General features: G+C 41.5%; 2 protein-coding genes across 2 annotated transcripts; one reads left to right on the top strand and one right to left on the bottom strand.

Moving 5' to 3' along the window:
- Positions 1-53: 53 nt before the first annotated feature.
- Positions 54-10,256, bottom strand: LOC133970531 (uncharacterized). The gene is made up of 2 exons (XM_062407392.1): positions 10,205-10,256; positions 54-4,180 (listed from the first exon to the last, which is right to left on the bottom strand). The coding sequence occupies exon 2, from the start codon at positions 3,483-3,485 to the stop codon at positions 2,520-2,522; it is 966 nt and encodes a 321-aa protein (XP_062263376.1). The 5' UTR covers positions 3,486-4,180; positions 10,205-10,256; the 3' UTR covers positions 54-2,519.
- On the top strand, positions 9,322-27,413 carry gspt1l (G1 to S phase transition 1, like). Its single transcript, XM_062407391.1, has 14 exons — positions 9,322-9,719; positions 10,674-10,718; positions 15,174-15,416; positions 15,754-15,787; positions 15,889-15,966; positions 16,508-16,688; positions 17,476-17,630; positions 17,881-18,021; positions 18,142-18,235; positions 18,592-18,672; positions 19,244-19,417; positions 23,194-23,283; positions 23,685-23,853; positions 26,453-27,413. Exons 1-14 carry the CDS (start codon positions 9,524-9,526, stop codon positions 26,503-26,505), a joined length of 1,734 nt encoding a protein of 577 aa, XP_062263375.1. The 5' UTR covers positions 9,322-9,523; the 3' UTR covers positions 26,506-27,413.
- Positions 27,414-27,781: the final 368 nt, after the last annotated feature.

Here is a 27,781-nt window from a genome sequence, read left to right as displayed (position 1 = left end):
ATGAAAATGAGATGAGACAATCTGTAATCATTGCTTATTGTCGCAGGGCACCATCCTGGTTACAGGGACCAACTAGTCAAACTATAGTTATCAGTCTCAAGTGATAAAAGTTAAATTAATAATCTCAATATTTAATATTAATGATTATATAATAAACAATGAAGGGTTTTAAGTTCGAGCACAGGCTATAGTAATCCAGCTGTATTCACATACATATGCACAAATAATCACAGAAATACAAATACTTTAATTACAAAAGTATTTATTAAAAAGGGAAATAAAGTTAATGTTATTTCAATGATTCTTCATTTATCAAACTCCAATATTTCAAAGATGGCAACAACAGCAGCAGCACTTATCACAATTAAGACCACGCATGTGATACGGGGTATCTATGTGTGTGTGTGTGTGGTCGTGTGTGTCTGCCTGTCTGTGTGTGTGTGAGAAAGAAAAGGGGGAAGTGGCTATGGCGTAGTTACGTGAGATTTATCTTTTAACAGATGTAAATCTCCGCACTATATCTCTGACAGTAACACGTAAAAAGGAAACGCCGGTTTGTTACCGCGCGCTTCTCAGAACATAGTAGACAAAGGAACCGGATGTGACCTCTCGGTCTGCCGTGTAACACGGATAAAAAAAGATCAGCGATCTACAAACAAACACACTCAAATAAAATGACACGCTAAGTATTTAAACTAGTCTCTGCCCAGACAATAAAGCCTCTTACTGTGACCTCTGCGGTGTTGCTTGCGCGTGGGGCGCGGGTTTTCCAGAAGTCCAGTGAATCTCTCGTTAAACCTCAGGATGCGTGCTTGAATGGCGGATTCCTGGAAAACAATTGAGTGAAGTCCTGGCCTCTTAAGCGGTGCTCAGGTGGGTCTCGTGGTTGCAACGGAGGTCAGCCGGGGGGCCGAATACAGCGAACTTCTCTTGCTCTTGGAATGGAATTCTGCCTCGTCTCTTCTCTGACGGAATTCTGCCTCGTCTCTACTGCAGGGATGAACAGCGGTGGCACAGTTGGTTTGGAGATCGTGGAAAAGAAAGTCTCTGAGCTCGGCCTGCGAGCGATTTCCTGTGTGCTGCCTTTTCAAGTTAAAACAAAAATAGTCTTTCAAAATAAGTGTTGACTTAAGATTAAAGAAAAGGGAAGCTAAAACAAACTTTTGTGGATGTCGCCCCCTTTAGAGCTGGAACATCTGGGAGGCCCCGAAGGGTCCTGGTCAAAGTCCTCAGCAGGGAGAAAGAGCGATTATTGATGAGCAGCAGCATTTATTAACCTGTGGAGGCCCAGCCTCCTTGAGGTGCTGGTTATGGGATGATGCTGGCTTTTAGCCAATTGAGTGTCAGAGGTCAAAGGAGAGTGGGAGCGGCCAGGAGCAGAGCAGGGGTTTCTGGGGAGACCCCAGGTATTAAGTTATCACCAGAAGATACAATCTCCATGCTTGATCTTAGAGGGAAAACTTTAGCTGGCTTCATCTTGGCTCAAAGGCCACACTTTTACGACCCATTGTGTTTGGATCCCACCACAAGGTTAGTTTTGTAGGGACTCTTGCCCAACACTGCCTTTGCCTTGCCAGGAGACCCTTCACTGACACCGTCGAGTTGTAATTCTTCAAGGGCTAGACACGCGTGTAACTGAGCGAGCTTGGTGTTACGGCGGAGGACTATGGGACGATCAAGGGGGTTCATCACCTTCATGGGAATCCAATTATCCCCCCGCAAAGGACAGACAGTGCGTGCTACTAACACGTTTCTTGGCGCAGACCGAGATTCACTAGGTTCGACCATTACAATGCTTCCACAGACACTGGCACTTTCTCCTTTAGCTTTCCCCAAAGTAAATGTTCATGTTGCGGCTCCAAGGTCACACACTGCTTCAGCACAACAGCTCCCACCCTTTTTGGTATCCTTTCGCAATGCCAGCGTGCAACATTTGACAGCAGGTCAAGTAGGGGTTCTCGAGAATCTTCTCTGGCTGGCCGTGAAACATTATCCCAAAACCAGTCACTATTCTTTGCGTGTCTCATCACATTTGATCCTGCTATCATATCATCTATTTGTCCTGGAACAACTAGGAAGGAGACAGCCATTTTGCAACCAAGTAGATCTATGTTCAACTCATAAGTACATTTAGGTTTGGCCTCATTACCCCCACAACCTATCAGAATTTTTTCTGTTGGATGACTTGATTCTCCATCGATAATGTTGCCACTCCGGAGGCTGCGTTCAGCAGACTCACTCAGTGTGCAGGTTGTGGACCTGCTATCTACAAGAGCTGAGAGTTCTACTTTCCCTTCAACTAGTGCTGTGGCATAGAAAAGATCGTCTTCGTCATCTATTTTCCGGTAACCAATCCCCTGTGCCAGGCCATCTGGTTTCACCACTAGTGGTGTGGTTCTTTTTCTGTGGATCACTTGCTGCTTTGAATAGGTTTCATTTTCAGTATCAAAATCTGCAGGGTTCTTTGGGGTTGTGTCTTATTCTGTGCCCACACCAATCCCCCTTTTGGCATAGGCCCTTTAGTTTAAAGCTGGGTCTGGCACATGGGGCATGGCTACATTTGTTTTGTTCGCTTGTCTCTTTTCTGAGCATTCAAATCCTCTGTGTCCTGTTTTATAACACTTAAAGCATAGGCCTTCTCTAAAGCAGTGGGCCTTGGATGAATGATCTGGGGCTCTACAGACTCTACATGAGCTTAAGTTTGTGGTGGCCTCACCCACCTGTGCTCTACCCCAGGCTTGGCTTTGACTCTGCTCTTGCTTAGCAAGAATCTTTTCCATAAGGGAGATCATTTTACTCAAAGAGGCTGGCTCAAGGTTAGTAGACTGATTAGCACTAACTGGCTGCTGTGCCATGCACCAAGCATTGGGGGTCACATCCTCATTAACTTTGACTGTGTTTCGTGTCTGACATGCCCTGGCTGATTGCCTGTCTTTGTGGTGGCTGTCAACCAGTTCCTGAACCTCTCCAACAGTCCATTTCTCAAGAGGTCTACTTCTGAGGGCTGTGTACAGGCTGGGATCAGGGCAATGTTTAACAAACATCATGGTTACTTCATGACATGGATCCTCCACTTTCTTTCCCTGTCTTCGTAGGCACTCATCAGCAAGATCATTAGCCTTATTGAGTCTGATCCAGTAATCTAAATCACTCTCTGAACGCTTTGGTATAGTTTCGTAGAAGTCCTGTAGCGGGGTAGTTGACGAGATTGCATCTCCAAAGTGCTCTCTGAGAATAGTGAAGATAACATCAGGATCTCTGCTAATGCTTACGAACCGGTTGTTACGGATGCATATCTTGACGACATCTCTTGCTCGCCCCATCAATCTGTCCATTACTTCATTGCCTTGCTCGGACAAACTACAGCCCTTCCTTGCCAGGTATGTTTGCATAATTTCTTGCCACTCACTAACAGTGCATCGATCTGAGCCTTCACCTCTGAAGTGAGGTGGCTCTTTAATGTCAGATTGGAGGATTAGGTTCATCTTTGACCAATCAAGGTTTTGGGCTGTGTTTGGGGGAGTGTTTATTGAACAGGGGAGGCCCTGACACTCGGTTCTATCAAATTAGCCAACTGAGCTCCCCGTCCCATCCCGGAGATTCCCCTCTGTGCCCTCAATGTATTACCCTCATTGCGAACAGGAGTTACATTCACAGAGTCAATGCCATTATTTGACATAAGATCATCTGACTGTGGCACACTGACATATCGTGAAGGAGATACACCTGCAGCCCCTTCAGGGTCATCACTGTTCGAAAAGGACATACTGTGCAGGGTCCGTTTTTCCAGGTTCTGTGCACCTGTGATGTCGAGAAAATGTAGAGAAGCTTCCCGGCGATCTGCAGCAACTGATCTCTTGATCCGGGTCATGGCACCAAATATGTAGTGAGTCTGCGACACACCGCAAAATCACCCCGACACCACAGCTCTCTTTGGATATCTTTTTACTGGCTCTTTCAGCTGTAATGATGAAACATGTAACAGGGACTGCATCAGTTCACATCTCCTTAGACTGCTGTCTCTTTCAGCTCCAAATGCAGACAGAGTATAACAAAACATATATACATTATAAACAAAACCAGTCAATTGCAATGATCGTATAGTGATTAATTTGACAATCATACCTGTAATGATGAAACATGTAACAGGGACTGCATCAGTTCACATCTCCTTAGACTGCTGTAAAGGATACATGAAATAATTATATAAACCAAAGGACAAAATAAACAAATATTCCCTGCCTTACATGTTTAACCCATCACAGAGTATACACAATGACTTAATGTGGGTTCACAAACAACATATGAAAAGAAACAATGCACTTCACATTCGTACTGTACAAATCCCACAAGAAAACTACATTTCCCATAATACCGCGGGTTGCTGCGGCGCGAATCGGCGCACTTTAAAGGGAAAACACTGCAGCCCTAACTTCTGAAATAACTCCGCGCTTTACACGTTACAGCCATCTTATATTGCTCTTTCATTAAACGTAACAATGACACTTAGAAGTGGAACACTCCATAACCATACCTGTCTCTTTCAGCTCCAAATGCAGACAGAGAGACAGGTTCTTGAGCGGCACGTACCACAGCGCGACAGGGGGGTTCACAGACCAGAATACGTATATACAACATATACACATGAAAATAAAAGGTACATAAAACATTACTCCTTTTGTAAGTACTGATTTAGCCTAATCATTGGCTATAAAATGAAAATAAGAAAGCACTAGAAATACATATCCCCCCTCCTCATTGTCGGCAATTGGAACATCCCCCTGAGACGATACTGCAGGGTTTCTTAAAGTTACCTGGAATATAATAACACCCCATTACATAATGTTAACGGAGATCACAAAAAAGGGTCCGCAAATTTGAACTGAAGTTGTCCTTAGACCCCAGCGTGAAGCTGTGTCTGTGTGCTTGTGTGTGCGAAGGTGTCTGCTTCGCCTCTGATGCACGCTGTCCCTGCTTTATTTTAATAAATTAAAGGTATGAGATAAGAATGTGTTTTATGTCTGTAAATGTTTTTAAATATTATGATAAACGTGTTTAAATTGTGTGACCTAACTATAACATGTTTGTTTTATAGGGCTGACTCCAGCAAAATACTTACGGTCACTGTTTTTTCCCACTTTAGATTTCATTTAGATTATTTGGTTGGATTATTTCTTTCTGTGTTTTATTTTATTTTGTTTTGTTCTATGGAAAGGTGCAATATATATGGATGACTACTGTTCAATTCGGTGGTAGTGACTTGAATGGTGGTGAATTATTGGCTCCATAAATTTGAGGCCCATTTTTGTCATTTTGTTGTTGTATATCGCTTGCAGTGATTTTCTTCAGATATTTTAGCATTGTACAATTGAGTCTGGAGCCTCTAATGTCTCTTTTTAAGCTGTCATTTATATCAAGTCCAGGCCAGCCTTTCAATCTTTGTACATGTCAATTTGCTGTTGTTGCAGTCTGTTTTAAATCATTTGCATCTATTAAATACATTGCATATTTCTGATATCTCAGCCTCCCGTCCCGTCTTATTCTGCATACGCATTCAAACAAATTGACATTAACTGTCATCTCTGAACCATTTAAAATAACTACATGAATAGAAATTGGGCGAACAGTGTGCGCAGAGCGCAGAGGTTTCCAGGACTCACAGTGGAAACCCATTGGTCAACTTCATAATTTAATATTCGTGACGTTCTTTGCTTTGACCATTTATAAATAGAAATGGGTTGTGCAGTGGGCAGAGCGCACAGAAGATCACTTACAGCAAATCAAGAAACTTTCCAAATAATATCCCAGAGTGGAGGCAAGGATCCACTGACCTGAGGGAATCGGTCCGATGCTCTAAATGGATAAATACTGGTGAAGTTTCACTTTCTCTTCACATCGCTTGATGGCGTGCAACCGTCAGGACTCAGGGTGGTAACCCATTGGTCAGCTTCATCTTTTAATATTCATGGTTCTTTGCATTGCCGGTCCTGTGGGTGTGTGCGGAAGGTTAGCGTGTAAGCAGCACGTGTGGTCTAAATTGTTGGTAAGTTGCTGGAAGTTATGTAATGTTGAACATTACGTTTTTTTGTGTTCGCTAATTCCTCGCCACATATCAAGCATACAGGTAAACCTTAATCGTTGGCAGTGAAAGCAAATTAATCTGTCCACGCAGAATTAAACTCTCTATTTACCTCCCAGACTTTTGTCCCTGGTAAGTTCCTAGGAAGTTTCCTGGTAATTTTACAGAGGCCAGGGCTCGGCCCGGCTCTGCGCCACTCCCAATTTCTACTATAAGTGATCAATGTAAAGCACGTCACGAATATTAAATTATGGAGCTGACCAATGGGTTTCCACCGTGAGTCCTGAGGGAGGCACGCCATCATGCGATGTGAAGAGGAAGTGAAAGTTTCTGACACTGACATCGAGGTGTTTGTCAGTGAGGTGGCTGCGCCCCGGCTCTGCACCCCGGCTCTACGCCCTGCGAGCCGGGTCTGCGCTCTATTTTTAAATAAATAATATATTTAAATCATTTTATTTTTTTTCAATTAAATCAAATTAATAAAAAAACTGCGCGAGCATATCCTGCGGCGCAAATCCTGAGGCGCAATATATGCTCTGCGCCCCGGCTCTGCGCTGTATTTTTAAACAAATTATAATTAAAACTTTTTTTAATAAATCAAATTAATAAAAAAACTGGATGCGGAGATCCTGCAGCGCACATCCTGCGCCGCATATCCTGCGCCGCACATAAATTTGAAATATATTCAAAAATAAACACTTTTTTTTATAAAGAGATCAAATCCTACAATGGTATACGCGCCCTTGGACAAGTGAGCATGTTCCCTTTTGTTTACATGGAAAGGAAGCATATACCCACATTTGGAAGTGAATTTATCCATATAAAGTGGACAGAAGAAGAATAAGAAGTGCGCCACAGGACGATGTGCGCCGCACGATGATATGGGCCATAGGACGATGTGCAGCGCACTTCATCATGCGGCACACTTCATCCTGGCGCACATCATCGTGCAGCGCACATCATCCTGCGCCGCAAGATGATGTGCGCCACGCCATCATGTGCGCCGCAGGATGATGTGCAGTGATGATGTGCGCAGCAGGATGATGTCTGCCACCAGGGCCGGTCTTTCCTACAGGCGACATAGGCGGTTGCCTAGGGCGCCACTCAGAGGGGGGCGCCAAAAACTGCGCCATCTCTATGTGGTATGGCCAAAAATATTGTATTTAATTACTCTGACAGTAATTTAAGTAGTTTCATTAGAGAAATCAGTAAATGACACGGAGCAGTTGCACCCCGTACTGTCAGATGCAGTCTGGATGAGGAACTGAATGCTCCGTGTCGTTCCTGCTGCTGCTTCCATCCTGTATTCTACAGGGCAGTAGTGGGTGAGAGTCACCTAAGTTAGCTCCTAAAGCCTCGCTTGATCACCACGGGTGTCATTGAGACGTGTTGACTGGTAAAACTTAGAAACTCCGCTGGGCAGTGAGGAGAGACACTCGCGCACTAGGTGGGCGGGGCTACATTCGCCTGTATATGTGTTTATTTTACCTGCACGTCGTCTTCCAGGCGGGTCGCGATAGTATATTGTTTACTTTACAGTGTGTAGTTCAGCTCCGACACACACAGACTCTGTAATTCATGAATTGTTATTTTGCCTTATAAATGTTCAATAGGTCTATATTGTAAATGTTTATATTTCTTTATGAGTGATGATGTATATGAAGATGTTTGGAGGAAAGAGACACCATAATAATTGAATGTATGTTTTATGCACTTAAAAATGCAGTTACACTCAAAGAAATGCTTGTACTTGAAATTGTGTTTAATTTGAATAAGATGCAGTCTGGATGTGGAACTGAATGCTCCGTGTCGTTACTGCTGCTGCATTCATGCTGTATTCTACAGATATACTTTGTTGCTGTGGTATCAATTTTGGGACCCATAACATATATCTCCAACCAATACTTTGACATTACAAAAATTGATCTAACATTAGGGTAAAATGAGGCAAGAATTGAGGTACGAACCTCCTTGGTGTTGTCAGAACATGCTAGCACATTGAGGCTTATGGTTAGAGTGTGTGTGTCCAAGCAACTTCGACGAAGAAAGAAATAATTTTATAATAAGTTTTCGTGTGGGGGGGGGGGGGGCGCCAGGAGTGAAGCTTGCCTAGAGCGCCAAATGTGCTAGGGCCGGCCCTGTCTGCCACACGATGATGTGCGCTGCGAGACGATGTGCGCCTCAAGACGATGTACGTCGATGTGCGCCCCAGGACGATGTGCGCCGCAGGATGATGTGCGCTGCACTGTTAAGTGGGGCGGCATTGCTAGCTCTACGTCCAACCCTCCTCCTTTATCCGGGCTTGGGACCAGCAAAATGAGCCAAAAGGCACACTCTGGCAGAGCAAGTTTTGTTTTTCATAAGTTTGGGGTTTTTTTTCAGAGTCCTGAAAGGGTTCAGTTTCACCACGTTCCACATTAGAGGTCTGGAAATGTCTCGATTCTTAGATGCATCACGATGTGGACTCTGCATCGATGAAGAGACTGAACTCAATGACTCATGAGGTGCTGTCATTTGCCAGCACCTCGGCACACAAAAAACACTGAGGACGTTGCTCAGTTGTGCCAGTGTCGGTAAAACCAAACTGCAAATAGCTCTCGTCATATTTGCAAAGCTTTGGCTTCATCGCAACTGGCGCCTCGGTTGCCTGACTTTTACAAATCAGAAACTTGTCCAAGGTTGTGTTTGTTTGCTGCTACAGTGTGTGTGATGTTAATTAAGTTGTAATTGCAACGTCTTGGTCTTGTGAGTGTGTTTGTATGTGTGGCTGGAAGGGACTTGCACACGAATAATGAATAAGGCAGAGTGATTATAATGACACCATGGCTTTGGTGTGTGAAGCTTTGAATTGAATAGACGAATGAATGGTGTTTGTAATGCCAATACATAAATTATGAACGTATTAATATGGTGTCTTTATGATACAATAGCAGGGTCAAAGAGGAAAGTGGAAACAAATTAGGGAGAAGTTTGTTATGTGAATGTGTTACTTGTAACATGTAACGCAAAATAGAGACAACATTTTATTCATTTTTATTTCAAAATTACAACTTTTCCACAGGGCTAGGCTTCAGGGGGTTTCTTTTTTCTTTTATTTGCAAACAAACGCGCAATAAAGTCCGAAGTCCACAAAATATGTGTGTGTGTGTGAGGGGGGGTTCGCACGCCAGACCAGCTATTTCCATTTGGTACGGCCGGCTCGCGAGGCTTTGGACGTCACAGGATACGTCATCAACACAAGCCTGGATACGCGCTTCACTAAACTCTTCCTAGATCAAGCGACACACGTTTCGAAGCCTCGACGCAGAAGGACACATCACTAGATAACATCACAGTGAGGGTTGGAGACTCTCGATCGCTCCGAGGTTAAAGCTTAGCTACGGGATCTGGGCGGACATCAACATACACCCTCAAACCTCACAGAGAAGTTAAAATCTAGGACCCATGATGGACGCTAGAGACACTGCCCCTGATTCCTGGGAACAAGAGGAAGATGTGGAGGCCACGATCGAGAGACAACTTCAAGAAGACCTCACAAATCTAAATGTGAATGCGAAGCCGTTTGTGCCCAATATAAATGCTGCCGAATTTGTCCCGACATTCACCGTGAAAGATCCCTCGAAAAATCTCGATTCCGCTGGTAAGTTTCAGTCACGTTGGGGGGCTACGTTAGCTAGCAGTTAGCTAGCCGCTATGTACCGCTTGGGCTGGGTACTTGCTAGCTTACTAGCTACTTTACAGACACGCGTTCCTTGAAGCTCGACAATCTAGCTGCTAGCTGATGTTTCTTGTAGCATTAATTGACTCAGTGCGTCCGATGCTGTTTATCTCCTACTAGAACCTGCACCTCCAGCTAATGTCACTTAATATTTCTGAAATAGACTGGTGTTATTTTGTCTTTTTGAGCACTGTCATAACTGCAAAAAGTCAACGCAGCCGGCGTTAGCTTGTTAGAGCCGGTAGCCACCTAGCATATTCGTTGATAGTGCGGTCTCCTGTGTCGCACGGAGCTCAGGCGAAGGGACATTATGTAGAACTATTGTTTCCCCCTAACAGTAAATGAAATTATAACATCCATATGGTCGCTTATAGACAAACGAACATAACCAGTTGATTCAAACTCACCCTGGGTTTGGCGGAAATTAGAGGGGACATCAGTGCGTGACGTGGATGTTCTGACGCACTGTTGGTCAAGAGTGGAGCGAAATGTGTCATCTGACTGCGGGTGAGGGTGGACGAGTGACCTGGACTAGGTTGGCTGCTTTGTCGCCTTTGGAAACTATTATCGTTTTACAGTAGCTGTTCCCATATTTACTGATCCACTAACATTGTCCTGCTCTTATTCAGCACACTGCGGGTTCCTAGAGTTTTCCACTACTGTTCTTACAAACTCTGCGCATGGACAGTATCTCCTCATGGAACTTAGTGCTCCACAGTGCAGAGATGCTAGACAGAAACAAAGTAGTGAAGTCCTGGACATGTGTAACAGACTCTGGTGTGTCCATGCAATCTCTAAATTCTTGACTTAAAGTAGCATCTGAAGAGGGAAACCAGCTAATAAGACATTAATTAACTCATCCATTCTCTTTTCCAGTTGCTGTGGAGAAAATATCCACCATGGAGGTGTCTGAAAGCCCTGGTATGTATGGAGTCTGTGTTGTAGCTGGGTTCTCTCTATGCCATGGATCACACACACATGCTGTTACTGCTCACCTCATTGTCCGACTCGTGCAGTCTCACACTGATCAGGGGAAGGTTAACATAGTGGCTCTCACATCAGGGGTTGCTGAAGCTCACTGTGTTGACTTGTAGTATTGGCTTTGTGCATCTACCTATGCCACAGGGTGTGTGGGGGTGGCTCTGTCACATACACAGGGACAGTGTTTCATTATCAATTGAAACAGACATGGCATTATTTCAGTGGGAGATAGCACTACAATAAACACAACGTTCAGCTGAGTTTTGAACTGGTGAAATGTGATTATGAGCTATGGTTGTGCTTCTTACTCTAAGAGATATTGTGTGCACCGAACAGCAAAATATTAAACAGTAATAACATTACATGAACATTTGTTATCAACTGTAGCAATACATACAGCAATTCTGCTTGCTGCAACTTATTTGGTCCTTTATTTAAATAGAAATACCAGGACAAATGGCTGTAGTATGGGTTTTTTACATTGTTATATTAAAACATTTAACAGTACAAATAAAAGGTGGTTTACAGCTGACGACCGCTAAAGTTGAGGTGTGGCCAACTTGTCTGGGTCGTAGTTTGTTGACTATGCACACATCGGGCAGGTTTCTACAAAACAAACTGTATAGTGATCATTTCAACAACATTAGTTTGTTAACTACTTAAATGTTGTAAAATCTTTCTAAAGGCCTTGTTCAAATCGACAGAGGATGTAATGCAAAGGTTTCATGTATCAGCTGGTAAAAGGTCACAGCCCCTCACTGTAGTAAAACCAAATATCTGAAATCCCTAAATGACTTGGAGTGATCATCCCACATTCGCGTGAATGTTGGACAAAAAAAAGCCTCTGTGTGTGATAGAGGAAGCAGATGTCTGGTTGATTCACAAAAGGTTTGTGATGCCTGTAAGATATGGGCAGACAAAAGTGGACTGTAACATTAAAAACAATACAATATGTACATTACAATCATATTACTATATCAGTGTAATTTTAGGAGAGTAGTATTACACCTGTAGGTCAGCACATGCCAATTTGTGAGATATTCAATGCAATAGGAAACAATACAATCCTGCTTTATGAAGGTTTTAATCTTTTGAATTTTTTTTCTAATGTTTAACTTTTTAAAGAAATATTGTAAATGTTAAACACGAGCAGCTCTTTTTTTTAACAACCAACTCACACTTTCCCATACACACACATTCATACAGCGTATGTTGTGTACAGAGCACCTCTCTCACACACCAATGATGCATCATCAATAGCAGTTGTTTGTTTCGATCATGTGCTACCTTATCTGAATCAGGGTTCTTGGCATTTGAATGAATTGGGTCTCATCAGTTTTGTTCCAATTTAGGAAATGATGACTGCCCCCAGTGAAGACCCTGCAGTGGCTCCCTGTACAGTGTTCATATATTGAACAGTAACGTGAGGGAAGGTCACATTAATTTGTCAAATCGTAGCAGGCCAGAAAAAACCAGGAGCGTGTGTTTGTGCGCGAGCCCGCTCCAAGGCAGTGCACACACACAGGCCCCAGGGCCCCGCTCCCACACACTCGCTCAGGTGGCATGTTTTTCAATAAAGGGGAGAAATTGCCCTTTAATTATGTATCCATCTTTAATGTCCCCTCAAACACACATCTGTAAAATTATTTGTTGTATCGTTAGTATTATTGTGATATTTTGGCAGTTATAGTATCAAAGTCATAATTTTGGTATTGTGACAACCCTAGTTGCCAGACTTAAAACCTGTTAACTAAGGACAGCTTTTCCAATTGACAAAAGCTTTGTCACCAATTTGAAGGGTAACAAAGTTAGGAATGGGACATGGATTACCATGGCAACAGCTAAAGCTTTGGTTCAGCCAAAGAAATCACAATCCAACTTTTTTCTTCCCAAAAAGTATTTTAAAATTAATATGGAAACACCTGTGAAGTGTTGTTGAGAATGAGCTTAAGAATGTTTTACTGACACACAAACATTTCTTTGACATGGCTTTGTCAAACAGGTATTCTTATGAATCACAGTTTCTCAAGCCAGATTAGATGACTCCTTGTTCAACTCTCAGCAATATGTCTCTGAGACTCTTTCATATCCAATCAAATTAGTATTGTAACTGAGGTGTCCCGATCTCAATCAATGATGTATTGAATAAGATCCTTATTAATGTTGTGATAGAAAGTCATAAAGTATTTGGTCAAGCCCCTGGGGGTTCAGCACATTCAATTTGAAATAAGATTCTAGATGTAACATTGCCAAATTTTTGTAATTTAATAAAATTTGCTGTTGATCAAAAGTAATTGGACACTTTTCCACCAAGCGTTTCTGGAGGGGCTGAATAACAGAATTTTTTTGGTGAGCAGAAAATCATTGTAGGGTGAAGATAAAGTACTGTTGGACTGTGCAGCAAGAAGAATTCCGTGTTTGTGATCATGTGAAAAGTTTATATCTAGAACATCAGAGGATTAACCACAAGACATAAACTCAATGCTGCATTTAACAAAAAACACTAATGGAAACCAGTGAAGGTCTGACCAAAGTTTTTAGGACTGGTGTTAGAAAATCAACCTCCCTCAAAATGATGGAGAAAAAAAAGGGTATCTTAATAGTTGGGGCTCCAATGGAACCGGCACACTCGGATTGCAGCAGGATTAATGCAGAGGTAAATAGGAGCATTTTGTGCTCTTATTCGCTTAAATGCATCAAAACTCAATGGAGAACATCTCATTATTTAGAAGGACAAAAATATTAAAAATTCAACCAAAGGATCTTTATAAGATTTGACTGTAGAAGATTTTAGTGTGGACCAGTGAACTGCACCTCTCTGACAGCACATTTTCTACCAAACAGAAAACATGAACTGCTGCAGGCCAGTGTCTGTGTTGCGTAAAAGAAAGATCAGGCACAGCTAACTCTAAAGTGATCAAATCAACGTTGTGTAAGGGCTGTAGGTGAATACGGTGCGCACACACCTAGTGATTCAGATATGCCTCTGTCTGAATTACAAACTACAAAGAATTGTGCATCTTCCAACAAAGTGTCTCCCAAGTTCCAAGCTTTGTATAGGTGATATTTTCTGCAGTCTGAACTAGGGCTGCTTGATTAATCATGATTACGATTATGTGGTCAAATTATCTCAAAACTACTATGATCGAGTTGAAACAATTATTTGGCATTTTTTTCGAAAGAGACGAGCATGGACAATTCAGTCCTTCCCCCAAAGCATTCAGCGGCCCAGCTGACTGGCTCTCACTCTCAAGCAGCAGTAAAGTGAAGGAGGCGAGTTGTGTGTGTGTGGTGACCGGCGGTGAAAAAAACAGCGCGAGTGGAAAAGCAGGAAGGGCAGCGGCAGACCATGTAGCGGCCGCGTACCGCTATTCTCAAGCGAGCTCCCGCATTTCTCCGCACCGGTCAGTTGGTCATAGAATGTTAGGGTTCTCATCATTAAGGGTTTGAATAACCGGGCACCAATATCCTTGTTTCACGGAGGAATAAGACACGCAGCCGTCATCGGTGTTTACCGGAACCAAAAAAAAATAAAGCATAGACTTCATAATAAGGGCACATATTAATATTTGCTATTGTCCAAAATAATCGTGATTATGATTTTTTCCATAATCGAGCAGCTCTAGTCTGAACCAGAACCTGTTCTTGGCAGTGCTGCTAAACTGTGGAGGAGGCTTTCTGTCAGAGTGCTGTCATTGTTTCTCATTTTGTCTCCTTCAGTACTAAGTGATCATTGCTGCTGTGGTAGAACTATGCTTCATAGGGACAACTTTGCGGCTTGATATTTTACTGTAAAACCAAAAATAATATTATTTTAAATTAATATAAAATACAACCAGATAAATATTTTGGAATATAGGACAAGATGTAGAATATCCCTTGTATGTTCTACCACACTAATTTCTGCCTACCACCAGTTGATGTAAGTGGATGTTCGGGACATACCTTGAGTTAGTGTGTACCATAGTTCTTTGAGTAACTAATGTTTATGATGAAGCTTATGGCTTGCATTTTTAGATGTACAGCACTGAGTTAGTCACTGTACTTTAAAATATTCAGCCACAGACCGCTTAATCTTTGAAACCAAACTGGAATGCTGAATAAATTGCTGAGACAGTGGGACAGTGAGGATAGGAAGAGTCAGATTTAGCTAGTAAAGAACTTCTACTTTTAACTTCATTGGCTAATGCAGTACCAGTGACAGAAAGGCACCCAAACAAACTGCACATCATGCACTCTCAAAGAAAATATGCATAGTCACAAACTTAAGTGCTGGGGCTGGGTTATTAAGAGGGATGAAAATATAATTAACCCTTTGCGTATTTGAACCCAGTTAAGTTGTTGTATTGTCTGGAGGCACAAATGGTTAATAATTTGTGCCTGTGATTTGTGCAGCTCCATTGGAGAACGGTGACTCAAAGATGACCATAGAGGGCCGATGGGACCAAAAAGAGGCAGAGCCAAATGATGAAGAGCCAGGAGGCGGCGACCGGGGACCAGCAGTGGCAGCTACCAATGAGGAGACGGCTCCAGAGATGACGGAGGAGGAAGAGGAAATGCCAGTGCCCAAGGCTCCACCTACACTGACAGATGCCCCCAAAAGGGAACACATCAATGTTGTATTCATCGGACACGTAGGTGAGTGCAATCCTCTGTCTATTGTAGTTCAGTGAGTGGATAATTGTGTTAACAGGAGGGATTTTAAAGAAATGCATATTTCTGGAATATTGTGACATGAAATATGAAAGAAGACTGGCGATGTTCTATATATTGTTACTAAATACCTACCAATATGTTTGATTGACTTCCCTACTCTGTATCTGACAACGAACATAAACAAGGATACTAGCTACCTTTAGCTCCAGTCTTAATGATCAGTTTTGTTTTGACGATCAGTACTCCTCTGCTTATCTGGAGGCTCACTGTGATGTTGTGTTTCTGGCTAAAATACCATCTCTGTGTGCTTCCTCTCCAGATGCTGGCAAGTCCACCATTGGCGGACAAATCATGTGAGTGTTCTTGTGCTCTCTGAATTTTTATCCTGAGAGGTGATATTAACTGAATCAAACCTTTGACCTGCTGATATGCATTTCCCCATCCACTCCAACAGGTATCTAACAGGCATGGTAGAAAAGAGAACCTTAGAAAAGTACGAGAGAGAAGCCAAGGAAAAGAACCGAGAAACCTGGTGAGTGGACGTATTACTGTAATAAACGTATAGATTTAATTGAAAATAGTTTTGTTCATTTAACTATGGTTTAAGAAAAGTGCTGCATAAATAAAATTATTATAAATGTATGATGGCCAAACACTAAATCTGTGTGATTTTAGTTTTTTGCCAGGAACTGTTTGTGTCTGTGTATTTCCCATGAATGACCAAAGAGACAATATCAATCAATCAAATTTTATTTGTTTATCCCATATTCACAAATCCCAAATTGTCTCATAGGGCTTTAACTATGGACATCCTCTGCCCTTAACTCTTAACTCTCAACAAGAGTAAGGAAAAGCTGCTAAAAAACCCTTTAACAGAGTAAAAATACGTTGAAACCTAAGAGATTGGATGCCACTATAGTCCAGTCATTATTAGGATCCATAATCAGCTGCCACGTAGGTCGTGGTCCACCACCATTATCTGACTTCAACGTGACAAAGAATCTGCCATTCCCACTACAATCAGCCGGCACAACATAGAATGTCGTAGAATGAAATATTTTTTTCTGTCTCAGGTATTTGTCCTGGGCTTTGGACACCAATCAAGAGGAGCGAGACAAAGGCAAGACAGTTGAGGTGGGCCGAGCATACTTTGAGACGGACAAAAAGCACTTTACTATCCTAGACGCTCCTGGCCACAAAAGCTTTGTGCCTAACATGATTGGAGGTGCATCACAAGCAGACCTGGCGGTTCTGGTGAGTTTACCATATAAACAGCCATGTTAAATTGTTGAGTTACAGTGGAACATCAGTTCAACCCTTAACTAGTGTTGAACTGATTGAAACATAACATTTTTATGAAATAACTAGCACAAAGCTCCTTAAAGGACACAATTTGACAAGTCAGCCAGGCTGATAGTTACTATTTTGGACATACAGTAACTGGTGTATTTGTAGATGTATGGGATCTGTATCAGTGTAGTTTTATGTTGAAGGTAAATATTGGCCATTTTTCCAAACATCAATAGTAGTATCTAGTGCAAAAATCTGTCATCGTATCACTTGAACTATAAAGTTTCCTCTCACTGACAATGCAAACTCAGCTCCATAACTGATGTCATAAAATAATATCCTTTATAGTTATACCAATAACAACAGTATCATGTGAGCTCAAACATCGATCATCATCAATACTGGACTGTCTCTATATTGATACTTTCTCACCCACTTGGCTAGGTGCCACAGCCCAAGAATAAAAACTAGAAGTTGGGAGAGGAAATGCAGATAGAGTTTATGGTTCCTGTGAACAAAAAGCATGTGAAGCACTTTCTTTTTTACCATTAAACTAGATATCGACAAAACGTTTTCTTTTTGTAACCTATAACATCCTTACTTGTTCAGAAACATGCTTTTCTGTTTTTCCAAAATGACCTTTTCTCTGACACATGGTGTTTTTTCAACAGCAGAGAATCATGTCTTGAGAATCATGAAAATTATATGTCTTAAAGTAAATCACAGTCTGAATGAATGTGCTCTACATCAGGTGATCTCTGCCAGGAAAGGGGAGTTTGAAACTGGTTTTGAGAAAGGTGGCCAAACACGGGAGCATGCCATGCTGGCCAAAACGGCTGGCGTTAAGCACCTGATAGTTCTTGTGAATAAAATGGATGACCCTACAGTCAACTGGAGCCTGGACAGGTGAGCAGAAATTATAGTTATCGCACATGTATCATTGTAGTCTCACAGCTGCCGTAACAACCAGTTGGCCTTATCAGGACACAAATGAACTGGTTTACAGTGTCTCCCATTAGTTAATAACGCTATCCTGAAGCTTATATTTTGGCCTTTGAATACTGGATGATTGTGAGTTAGGTAAGATTGTGTTAACCCTAAATAATGGTGCTGCCTCCATTGATGTTGACATCTCCCCTGTTGTCTGTACCCTCAGGTATGAGGAGTGCAAAGAGAAACTGGTGCCATTTTTAAAGAAGGTGGGCTTCAACCCTAAGAAAGACATTCACTTCATGCCATGCTCCGGGCTGACAGGAGCCAACCTGAAGGAGCCCACTGATATGTGCTCCTGGTACACGTGAGTCTCTTTGCTTGATCCGCAGCAGATCCCTGCTGCCACTGTGAAAACCGTATAGTCAAACCAACGCTCTTACCATGCTTCCCCACTAACAACTGTCCATATTTAATGTCATTGCAGAGGTTTACCATTCATTCCACACTTAGACAGTTTGCCACTTTTGAAAAGATCCAGCGATGGCCCCATCAGATTGCCTATTGTAGACAAATACAAGGTAAGAATCTGTAGTTACCCCCTTTGGAGTTGCAGTGTTGTCTAAATGAAAGTCTGCAGTTTTTTAACCAGATCGAGTAGAGATTTGGTTAACAGTAGATTCTAAAAAAACAGTGGTTGGAAAGGATTTAAATGCCTGGTTATAGATGATATGAACTGTTGAACCCACAGAACATACTTCAAAATGAGTGAAGTATGTTCATTGACTTCAGTAGTTTTCTACGATGTTGTTCTACTAAGTTGCAGACATGAAGCAAAATCAGTTTTATTTGCAATGGAAATGTCAACTGGAACCTGAAGTGTAACCATGTTATCGATTGTTCCTCTGACCTGCTCTTTGTCGCTCTGTCTCACCAGGACATGGGCACAGTGATTCTGGGCAAACTAGAGTCAGGCTGCATCAGTAAAGCACAGCACCTGGTCATGATGCCAAACAGGGTAAGATATACCACAATCCTTCTCTTCCATCTGCTGGAAGAGTGTTAACAGAAACTTTATAGAAACCATCAGAAGGAAAATAACTCGTACTGACAGATAAAACAAGCAGGTTTTCTGTTTAGAATGAATTCTTCATCACTGCTTCATTCCTGTGTCCAGATATTAATTAATCCAGTTGTTACTAAATACACTGTGAATGTTCAACAATTTTGAACCACAATATTAAACTAATACTGAGTAAATGTAATTGCTGACAACCACTGTTGTGAAAGTAACTGAAAATAAGTAATTGGTTACAGTGACAAGTTACTTTTTCATAAAAAAATGACTGATACCAAATACTGCATAAAAATAATTGGCTAGTTTTTTTTTTTTTCTGGTCTACTCTCCACACATGTAGAGTGAGAACATTGGTCTGTCGTCACTGCTACTGCAAATAATGCTGGCTGGCTGCAAGTGATTAGTCTGTCTGGTTGTTCTCAACTAAACTTGTTTTCTTTCTGCTCTGATTAAATAAATTATCTCGAAGTCTTATCCCATGTATCTACACCTGTTGTCTATGTTCCTGCAGCATGTTGTGGAGGTATTGAGTCTCCTGTCGGATGATGTGGAAACAGACGATGCTGATCCAGGGGAAAACCTCAAGTTGCGTCTGAAGGGTATTGAGGAGGAGGAGATCCTGCCGGGCTTTATCCTATGTAATGCTGAGAACCTCTGCCACTCAGGGCGCACCTTTGATGCCCAGGTCAGTCTACATAGCAGCTCCGCTCTCACTGATCCACACTTAATTGGCAGTAATTACGAGATTAATTGATACGCATCTATTTTGATAACCAATTTATGTTACATAATTGTTCATGCTAAAATGCTACTAATATTACCATGATCCAGGCTTTCAAATATCAATTAAAGCAGCTCCTTGAGTACATTACCTTGGGCTGTGGAAAATTATTTTAAGAGATATATTGCTGCCCTAATTAATGTGCACAAGATTTCCCTGTGCTTTTATATTTCACTGTTACAGAAAAATAAAGGAGTAACTAACAAACCATGTCACACAGCACATCCAAGAGCAGACTAGATTTCCATGACCCAGATTTACTCACAAACAAATGGAGGGTTCAATCTAAGACTTTGGTGCATGTCATGTAGAAGTGAAAATATTAGATAAAAAAAATAGGATATATACATGTCCTATTTTTATATCAATATTTTCAAGGTATAGGGTCTAAATAGCTTATTAGGCAATTTCATCTGAGGACGTTTCTCTTGAACTGTATTCCCAAATGTGTATTTGGTGCGAGTATAGCTGATGGCTCATTGAGTTGGCCCATGTAACCTTGAGGGCTCGTCACAACCCTCTGTATTAATTAATTTATAGCATCCTGAAAACCTAATAAAAATCTGATAAATCCTTGTCGAGCTATCAAGCATGTTGTTCCCTCCAAGAATTACATCTACCTGGAATCTATGAATATGAGCAATTCATTTCAAGAATTCAACCGGGAAACAACTTGTCTCTTCACTGGGAAGTTCTTCATATGCGTTGTGAGGTTGTAGTTGAGGTTTCATTAAACCCTGCTCATATGCACACAGAAATAATTCTGTTCAGAGAAGCACAACCTGCAAATCCTGTTGAAGTCACGAAAAGACATATGTATAAAATGCTACAATGACCTTCAGGGTTTCCCCCAGCACTATCTTGTTAAGGCGGCCGCCTTAACAAGACTAGGGCCCCGCCTTGACTACCAATGTATTGAAAAAAAAAAGTTGAAAAAAAAAAAAAAAAATGGAATTGATAATACTCAGGTAATACTGTTTACAACATTAGTCGTGCCAATAAAGTTTTTTGAGTGTAATTGAGACGGCGACATCTGGTGGTTGAATATATTGTTGCATAGTCTATCATAGTCACCTGTCAATCTACCGCCAGTGACGTGCGGTGAGGTCAGTGAGTGGGTAGGCACTGAGTTCTGAAAGCCAGATTTCTCTAAACCTATATATTGTTAAATCAAAAACAATAAACAACAAACAGGCACGCACGGCCGATTTCAAATAAGTTCCTCCCTTTCTTTCTCTCTCACTCGCTCACTCACTCACACACACAGACGGGACGTATATGAAATGTCACGACGGTGACTTCAGGTTTGCCCGTAGCCTACTGTAGTTTGGTCTAAATGATTAAACATCGCATCCATCGACTAAACGGACCCGTCCCTCACACCGAGGGCAGAATAAACGTAAGGCAACAAGTCAAACCTTCGCCGATTCAAACTACCGGTACTACTTCTATTCAACTTAAAAATAAAAGACAGCATTCATCATTATGTAGGACTACAGCATAACTGATGGCAACTCCACTACATAAACTTTCTTAATAGATATAGTACCAGTAGCATATGCCCCATGGACCTGTCCAGCATCAGAATGTAACCATTTATCCACATTGCAGAGCTTAGGTTTGTCCGTCAGTAACAATGAAAACACAACTGCTCAATTGAATATAAAATGCAGAATGGATTGCACTCGGTATCAATTCATCCAACTTTATTATTAAATAAACCCCCAAAAAGTTTCTGACTCACCAATCTGACTCCCTGGCTGTAGAAATAAGCAATACAATAGTAATCCAGTGACAGTCTGACTGACAGCACAGCTAGCTAGCATCCTTCCGTTCATGTAGGCTACCTGTCCGTTTGAAATGCTCGAACATTGTTTGTCCCTGTTTCTGCTGTACACCGTCCAAGGCTGGCGCAGGCCTTTCTCTTGCTATTCATTCTGTTCCTTTTTAAATTATAATCCAATTTGTTAAAATTCCTCCAGTCTGAAATATCTGCGGGCACGGACACGGCAGCTGCAATGTTGACTTAAAAATCCGCGGGGGTAACGCGACGTGAATGAGCATAGCCAACGTAATGACGTTGGCCTAAAGGCCAATGTATGCTTCTCCGTTTTGACGGACACGGAGAGATAGGACCGCATTCTCCAACGTGGAACGCCCTCTCCGTGCCTCTCCGCGGCTCCTCGGAGAGCTTTTCGTGCAGCTCTCCTTTTTCTAACTACACGTCGAAATGGCGGAGAGCCCACAGATAGCCCTTGGCTGTGATTGGTCCGCTAACGCCAGCATTTCGGAATGGAAACTTCCTGTTCCATTCCCTACATCACAATAAACCAAAATCACAACTACGACTCTATAATTAATGAGACAAGTGTGTTAAGCCAGCGGCGTTGTCCGGCTGACGATGGCTGGTTAGAGCACTTACGGCACGTTTGTACGGTCACATACTGTTATAACGAACTTTCATAACGTGGCTAGCGGGCTAACCACCATGCTAACTGCGGTGGGAACAGCGCAAAAACCCGCTGACTTTAATCCCACGGCTCATGACACTCTTTCTCAAACACCGTCAGGTTAGAAGCAAACACTTTAGATCGATACTAACTAACGGTAGTAGTTAGTATCGGGTGTCCCTGCTGACTGTGTGTGGAAGCTGGGGGGAAGCTAGCTGCCTCCGTGTAGCTTCAAGCTGTTGCAGCTGTTGAATTAGCAACGCAGTTTGGAAACAAGACCGGGGAACCGCTGCGTTAAGACACGATAACATAAGGATTATGACCCGCTGGGTGTCACTTTATTCAGCAAAAACTGTCGCGTCATCAACATCCTTTTTCTGTTAGCTGCCATCGTTCACTGTGTGTGAGGAGCCGGGAGGACGTAAATAAACCAGCGTGGACTTCTTCTATATACCTCATGAGGTAGGCTTCTCTAAGCTTGACTTCAGTTGCGCCATCTACTGTTCTGGCGGTGAATTGTTTTCACAACAAAAAGGCTCGTAGAACTATAAATCAAAAAGGGTCCGTCCGTCCGCAACGGACTCGGAGTAGCATACATTGGCCTTAAGCTGCGTAAATGTCTAGTAATATCTCGATTTTAATTGGTCCATGAATGATATGTAACGTAAAGGCTTATGTGGCATACCATTTACGTAAAAAAGGCACAAAGAATGATGCTTATTTGCGTACATGTTAAATCATACAGAATCAGGTGCGCATGCGCGAAAACTTTTTTTTTCTTGCCGTCCACAATGAATAGGCGGTTAATTTGAACGGAATCCGACATCACAAACTCATCTTCCGAGGCAGCTTGATTTTTCTTAAAAACCGGCTTAAACCTTATTTTGTAGTGTCTGCATGTTTTCCACAACATTTGTACCTACTGTTGTTTATTTATATTGAAATAAACAGTTGTTTATTTCATTCATGCGTACTGGCATCTTTGAGCAAAATACCCCCCAAAATTTTCGCCGCGCCGCTACGCACCGCACCAACAGCACCGCCACCTGCTTACCACCTTGACTGAGACATTTACTGGGGGAAACACTGACCTTGGTGGCCCATAACCGTAAAGACCTGGGTCCACTTCATAACAATTGTTCATTGTAAGCTGGCTTGTATATTGAAGTGCTCATTAAAGCAACATGTTGGTTTTGGATTTCTTCTCATCATTCTTTCTTTTCTCTTCAGATCGTCATCATTGAACACAAATCCATCATCTGTCCAGGTTACAACGCAGTCCTTCACATTCACACATGCATTGAAGAAGTGCAAATCACGGTAAGATCCAAGTGTCTGGCTGAATCCAGACTGATAGGTTACATTTTTTTAAAGCCTAATTTCTACACCTGGCCTCCACACTACTCCAGAGATTCTAAGCTTTTAAAACAGAGGCTTGTTGCTTGTCCACATTTCAGTTTAAAACTCATGAATTGTGTTTTAGTCTGGAGGAGCAGAAACGAATAATTTGCCTTCATTTGACTGGTGTTTGTATAGATAGGATTTCCTGATACGGAAATAAAATCCTTGCCTGGATGGAAATTGATTTAATTTAAAAAATGAAAACCGGTTTGTGTGGTGGCAGCCCAACAGTGCTATTCAAGATGGTAATCAATGTGCTATTTAATCATATTTGTGTCCATTATGTGATGGTATCCTGGAACTCTTTGCTCCCCCTGCAGGCCTTAATCTGTATGGTGGACAAGAAGTCAGGAGAGAAGAGTAAGACACGACCACGATTCGTCAAACAGGACCAGGTCTGCATTGCCCGTCTTCGCACAGCAGGAACCATTTGTCTCGAGACCTTTAAAGACTTTCCTCAGATGGGACGGTTTACCTTACGGGACGAAGGTACTTTGCACTTGTGCACACAGGGGGGTTTGGGGTGATCTTTTGAGTGGGATTAAATTTGAACTTTATCTGGCTGGTTTGAAATCTGGTGTATCATCAGGTGTTAACAGGCTGCCTTTCCTCTTCTGCTGCTGCTGCTACGGTGTATCTGCAAGTATCCAATTCAGTTTCCTCCAGAAAGGGAGGATACACTAATAACCAATAATAAACAGCACCATCTTTACACCGTTGGGCTCATTTTCATTAATGTGATTTAAACCAGTCTCTAAAGGTTCACCTAACCACTGTGTAAATGTTTATTTCTTCAAAATGGTAATATAAACGTCCATAAAACAAATAACCATGATTCTATCCCACATACTGGAAAGTTAATAAAGCCGTACATTGTGTAAAAAAAACTAACACACAGTAAAATTGCCTTTTTAAATTTGATAAAATCAACAATAAATCAAGAGGGAACATTTAATAAATGGAGTTACATTTGAATGTGCGCTTATTAGTGTTCAAATTGCAAACAGTGAAGAAACTATCCAGGTTAACTGGTGTCATGTATTTTGTCTAGAGCTTAATATAGAAATATTCACTATTTTGCCTGTATTTTTGATTACAGGCAACATAAACATATCTGTACATGTCTGCAGTGCTTTCAAGAAAACCTAAACAATGGCCAACCCTACTTCACACTGATCTGGGGTCTTGCTTTGTTTTAAGAGATGTTATCTCTGTCTACAACATGTCAGTCCCTGCTGGAGCGAGTCACCAGTATGTGTGTATGTCAGCCAACAGACGAATCCGTTAGACCAGCCATTCCCAAACTTAAGAATGCCACGGCCCAATTTCAGAACTGAAAAATGTGCTTGGCCCACCCACACCTTTTAATCACAACTATATGATCAACACACAGGACTAGAATCAACTATTTCCATACATATTGTTTAATTTAAAGGCACAATAATTGTATATGAACATGGGCATATGCAATGCAATACATTTAACCATAACAATGTGCAAATTGTGGATTGTTAAACATATGTTCTTGTGGTCTGTATAACAGAGCACAACAATAATATCAGGGAGAAGAAAAACTATTAATGCATTACCAAATATAATTGAGGTGTTTAAGCCCCCCCATCACATGTCCATTAACATTAATACTGGAATTCCTCTAGTCTGACACCTCAAGCAGTTTTTCTCGATATACTTGATATTGAATCACATGGTTTCTAAATGGTGGCACAATTTACATGGTCCCAGGGTCTTGTTAGCTTGCATCTCAGCGCACAGCACACACACACTTTTTTGGGCTGTCCTCTGGTCCAGCGACAGATACTTACTTAAGTCCTTTCTGCGAGTTCTCTATAGTATTGAATGATTCAGTTTGACCCTTGGAATCCCCTTTGTCATTAGCAGCTTTCCTCTGATCCATCTTGTTCAACCCAGCAGACAACAAAGTTCTCCCTCACCTATGATTCCCCGCTAATGATGCTTTCAGGTGTTAATGTGACGTCAGCAAATACAATGACAGTTGCTATATAGGTCAGATAAAATAAGAACGTGGAATTTAAATCTCATGGCTTTGTTTCATTAACAGTGATGGGGGAAAAAATGTAATCAACCATACATGTTTTGTGGTCATTTATTGCTTACTTACAAATCTGAAACTATTTTATTTATGCGTTTTCTGATGACCTCTCACAGCCCACCTGCAGTGGCTTCACAGCCCACCAGAGGGCCACAGCCCAAACTTTGGGAATGGTTGCGTTATATGACTTAGTTAGAAGCATCTGCTACTGACAGTTGGAGAAGGAACGTATCACGATCATGAGCATAGTTTTCCTGGTGATCAGTATCTGAAAATGTCCAAGAAGAACTGATACACACAGTAAAATTATTTCATTACTATTATTACTCTCACACTTTTGCACACAAACTCATCTTTTGAGGAGTTTTGTATGAGTCCTCAGTGTTTCTATAGTGTAGTGTTCTATAGAATAGGATAAATAGACAATATTTTACCCGCTTTGCTAGCAGCACCATTCTTTCTGCATATTCAGGAGACCAGGTGAAAATCTCCTATCAATCAGCCCTCTGATACAAGATGTTAGTCACTGAGTTGAGATGTTAGTCACTGTCTTCACTGACCCTCATTGTCGCCTCACTATTTATTTGCAAAACGTACATACAAAACGTTCAGGATGCAGTTTCTTATTTACATCCTATCACAGACATGGCAGATGTCAGTGGCAGCAGTGTTCAAATAAATTAATGTTCTGGGAATGGAAAAACGTCTGTTGTTGTATTTCAGCCTTATCTCTAGAGAAATTATGAGATGATCACACCAAAAATCTCCCAGTGGAACATTTGAAATGGTTGGGAACCAGAAGCGTCAGAGTTTAGTCAGTAAAGGGGCCTACAGATGTTCACTCGGTGTCGGAATCATCCTAAATTTTGTGAACAATTCACTTAACAACTGTCAGAGCTGATTAGTGAGTTGGAGGTATTTTCACCTTTTTGGGGGGATTCAAAACTATTTCAAATTTCATTAGTTCTTGATTTCAATGTATTAGTGAACAGAAATGTGATTGTGTTTGCTCCTCAGGTAAGACCATCGCCATCGGTAAGGTGTTGAAGCTGGTTGCTGAGCGGGACTGAAGACGACGGATATGTCAGAGAGTCCTGATGAGAAGGGAATGGGCAGAGCTTAGTCAATACCCAGCCCACACTGTTGTCAGCGGCGAGGACACCTCCCTGTCCCGCCTCCCTTTCTGCGTGCCGAAGATCAGCTTCAGAAAACAAAAATAACTTGGAAAAAGAAAACCTGTTTTTAAAGCAAACCAAGATGAAGTCCACACGAGTCGGCTTTCTCATATTGAGAGCTCAGCTATGCCATTTCTGGGTTAGCACCTCCCTCCACCTCTCCCATCCCCACTCATGTCTACACATCATTACATATTTTTCATCTAGCTCTTTTTTTCTTCTTTCATAAATGACAGATGGCAGAAGTTATATCTGTAAACAGATGTGGACCAGGATTTTTGCTTGGAGTATAATAATGATTTTTCAGAAATAAACTGCAAAATATATTGTTTGAGAGAACCTATCCAGTTGAAACCAAATGTTTATTTTGGGTGTACATGTTTCCCTTTGCTTTTACCCAGTTTTTGGTTTCTCTTGGCGTTCAGGCAGTGTCCTTGAGCGTTTTCAAATAATGTTATAAAAGCAAACAACTATGACAATAAAATAACAAATTGGGAAAACCTCCTTCTCAGAGCACATTCTAGCAGCTGGCCCTATGAATCAGTTTTTAGATTGCGTCTAATGGATGTAGTTTTCATTTTGAGGATTATCTGTTTATATATTGGTTTTTATTCTTAAACTTCTAAAAATGTTAAATCTTAAAAAACTTAAAAAATTATTTTCCCCTTTTTTTTTTTTAATACAACTTGCAACAGTATTTCTACAAGAAACATTTACATGGAATTTGACCATTACATATTTTTCTGTTCTACAGCTCCTGCGCCTCGGCACATTAAGTTTGAAATAAAATAATGGTTTCTGCATCAAGGTGTCAGGTCTCAGTGTTAATCTGAGCAGGTTTGCATCAATATAGAAATAAGTGTGTGGTGGACTCAGGCATTTTACACTTCAGTGTTCAGTTAGAGCCATAAGGGGACAATAATATGAAATATTTCTCTAACAGCTGCATTTCTTTTTTCTTTTTAATCTTAGTTGAAAACAGCTCATCAGATGGAGGTGGAGTTTTCTGTCATGAGGAACAAAGAGGTGACAGTGTAAAAAATAATGGTCAAAAAATGTTGACAGCCAGTTCTATCTAAGTGCTGATCCACCCAGATTCAAGTTATTAACTCCTGACCAACCAGAGAAATCAATTTACAGGAGCCTGACAGGGACAAAGGAGTGACTGTGT

This window comes from Platichthys flesus, chromosome 16 (genome assembly GCF_949316205.1).
Source record: "Platichthys flesus chromosome 16, fPlaFle2.1, whole genome shotgun sequence".
Lineage (NCBI taxonomy): Eukaryota > Metazoa > Chordata > Actinopteri > Pleuronectiformes > Pleuronectidae > Platichthys > Platichthys flesus.
Note: the sequence above shows the minus strand (reverse complement) of the source record. Positions and strands in the feature narration are given on the sequence as shown.

Bases quoted from the DNA above. Each gene is read 5' to 3' on its own strand.
- gspt1l (XM_062407391.1), top strand. From the start codon at position 9,524: ATGATGGACGCTAGAGACACTGCCCCTGATTCCTGGGAACAAGAGGAA. The intron at 15,967-16,507 runs GTGAGTGGACGT...TTTCTGTCTCAG, and splicing joins GAAAAGAACCGAGAAACCTG to GTATTTGTCCTGGGCTTTGG. The intron at 16,689-17,475 runs GTGAGTTTACCA...GCTCTACATCAG, and splicing joins AAGCAGACCTGGCGGTTCTG to GTGATCTCTGCCAGGAAAGG.
- LOC133970531 (XM_062407392.1), bottom strand. From the start codon at position 3,485: ATGAACCTAATCCTCCAATCTGACATTAAAGAGCCACCTCACTTCAGA.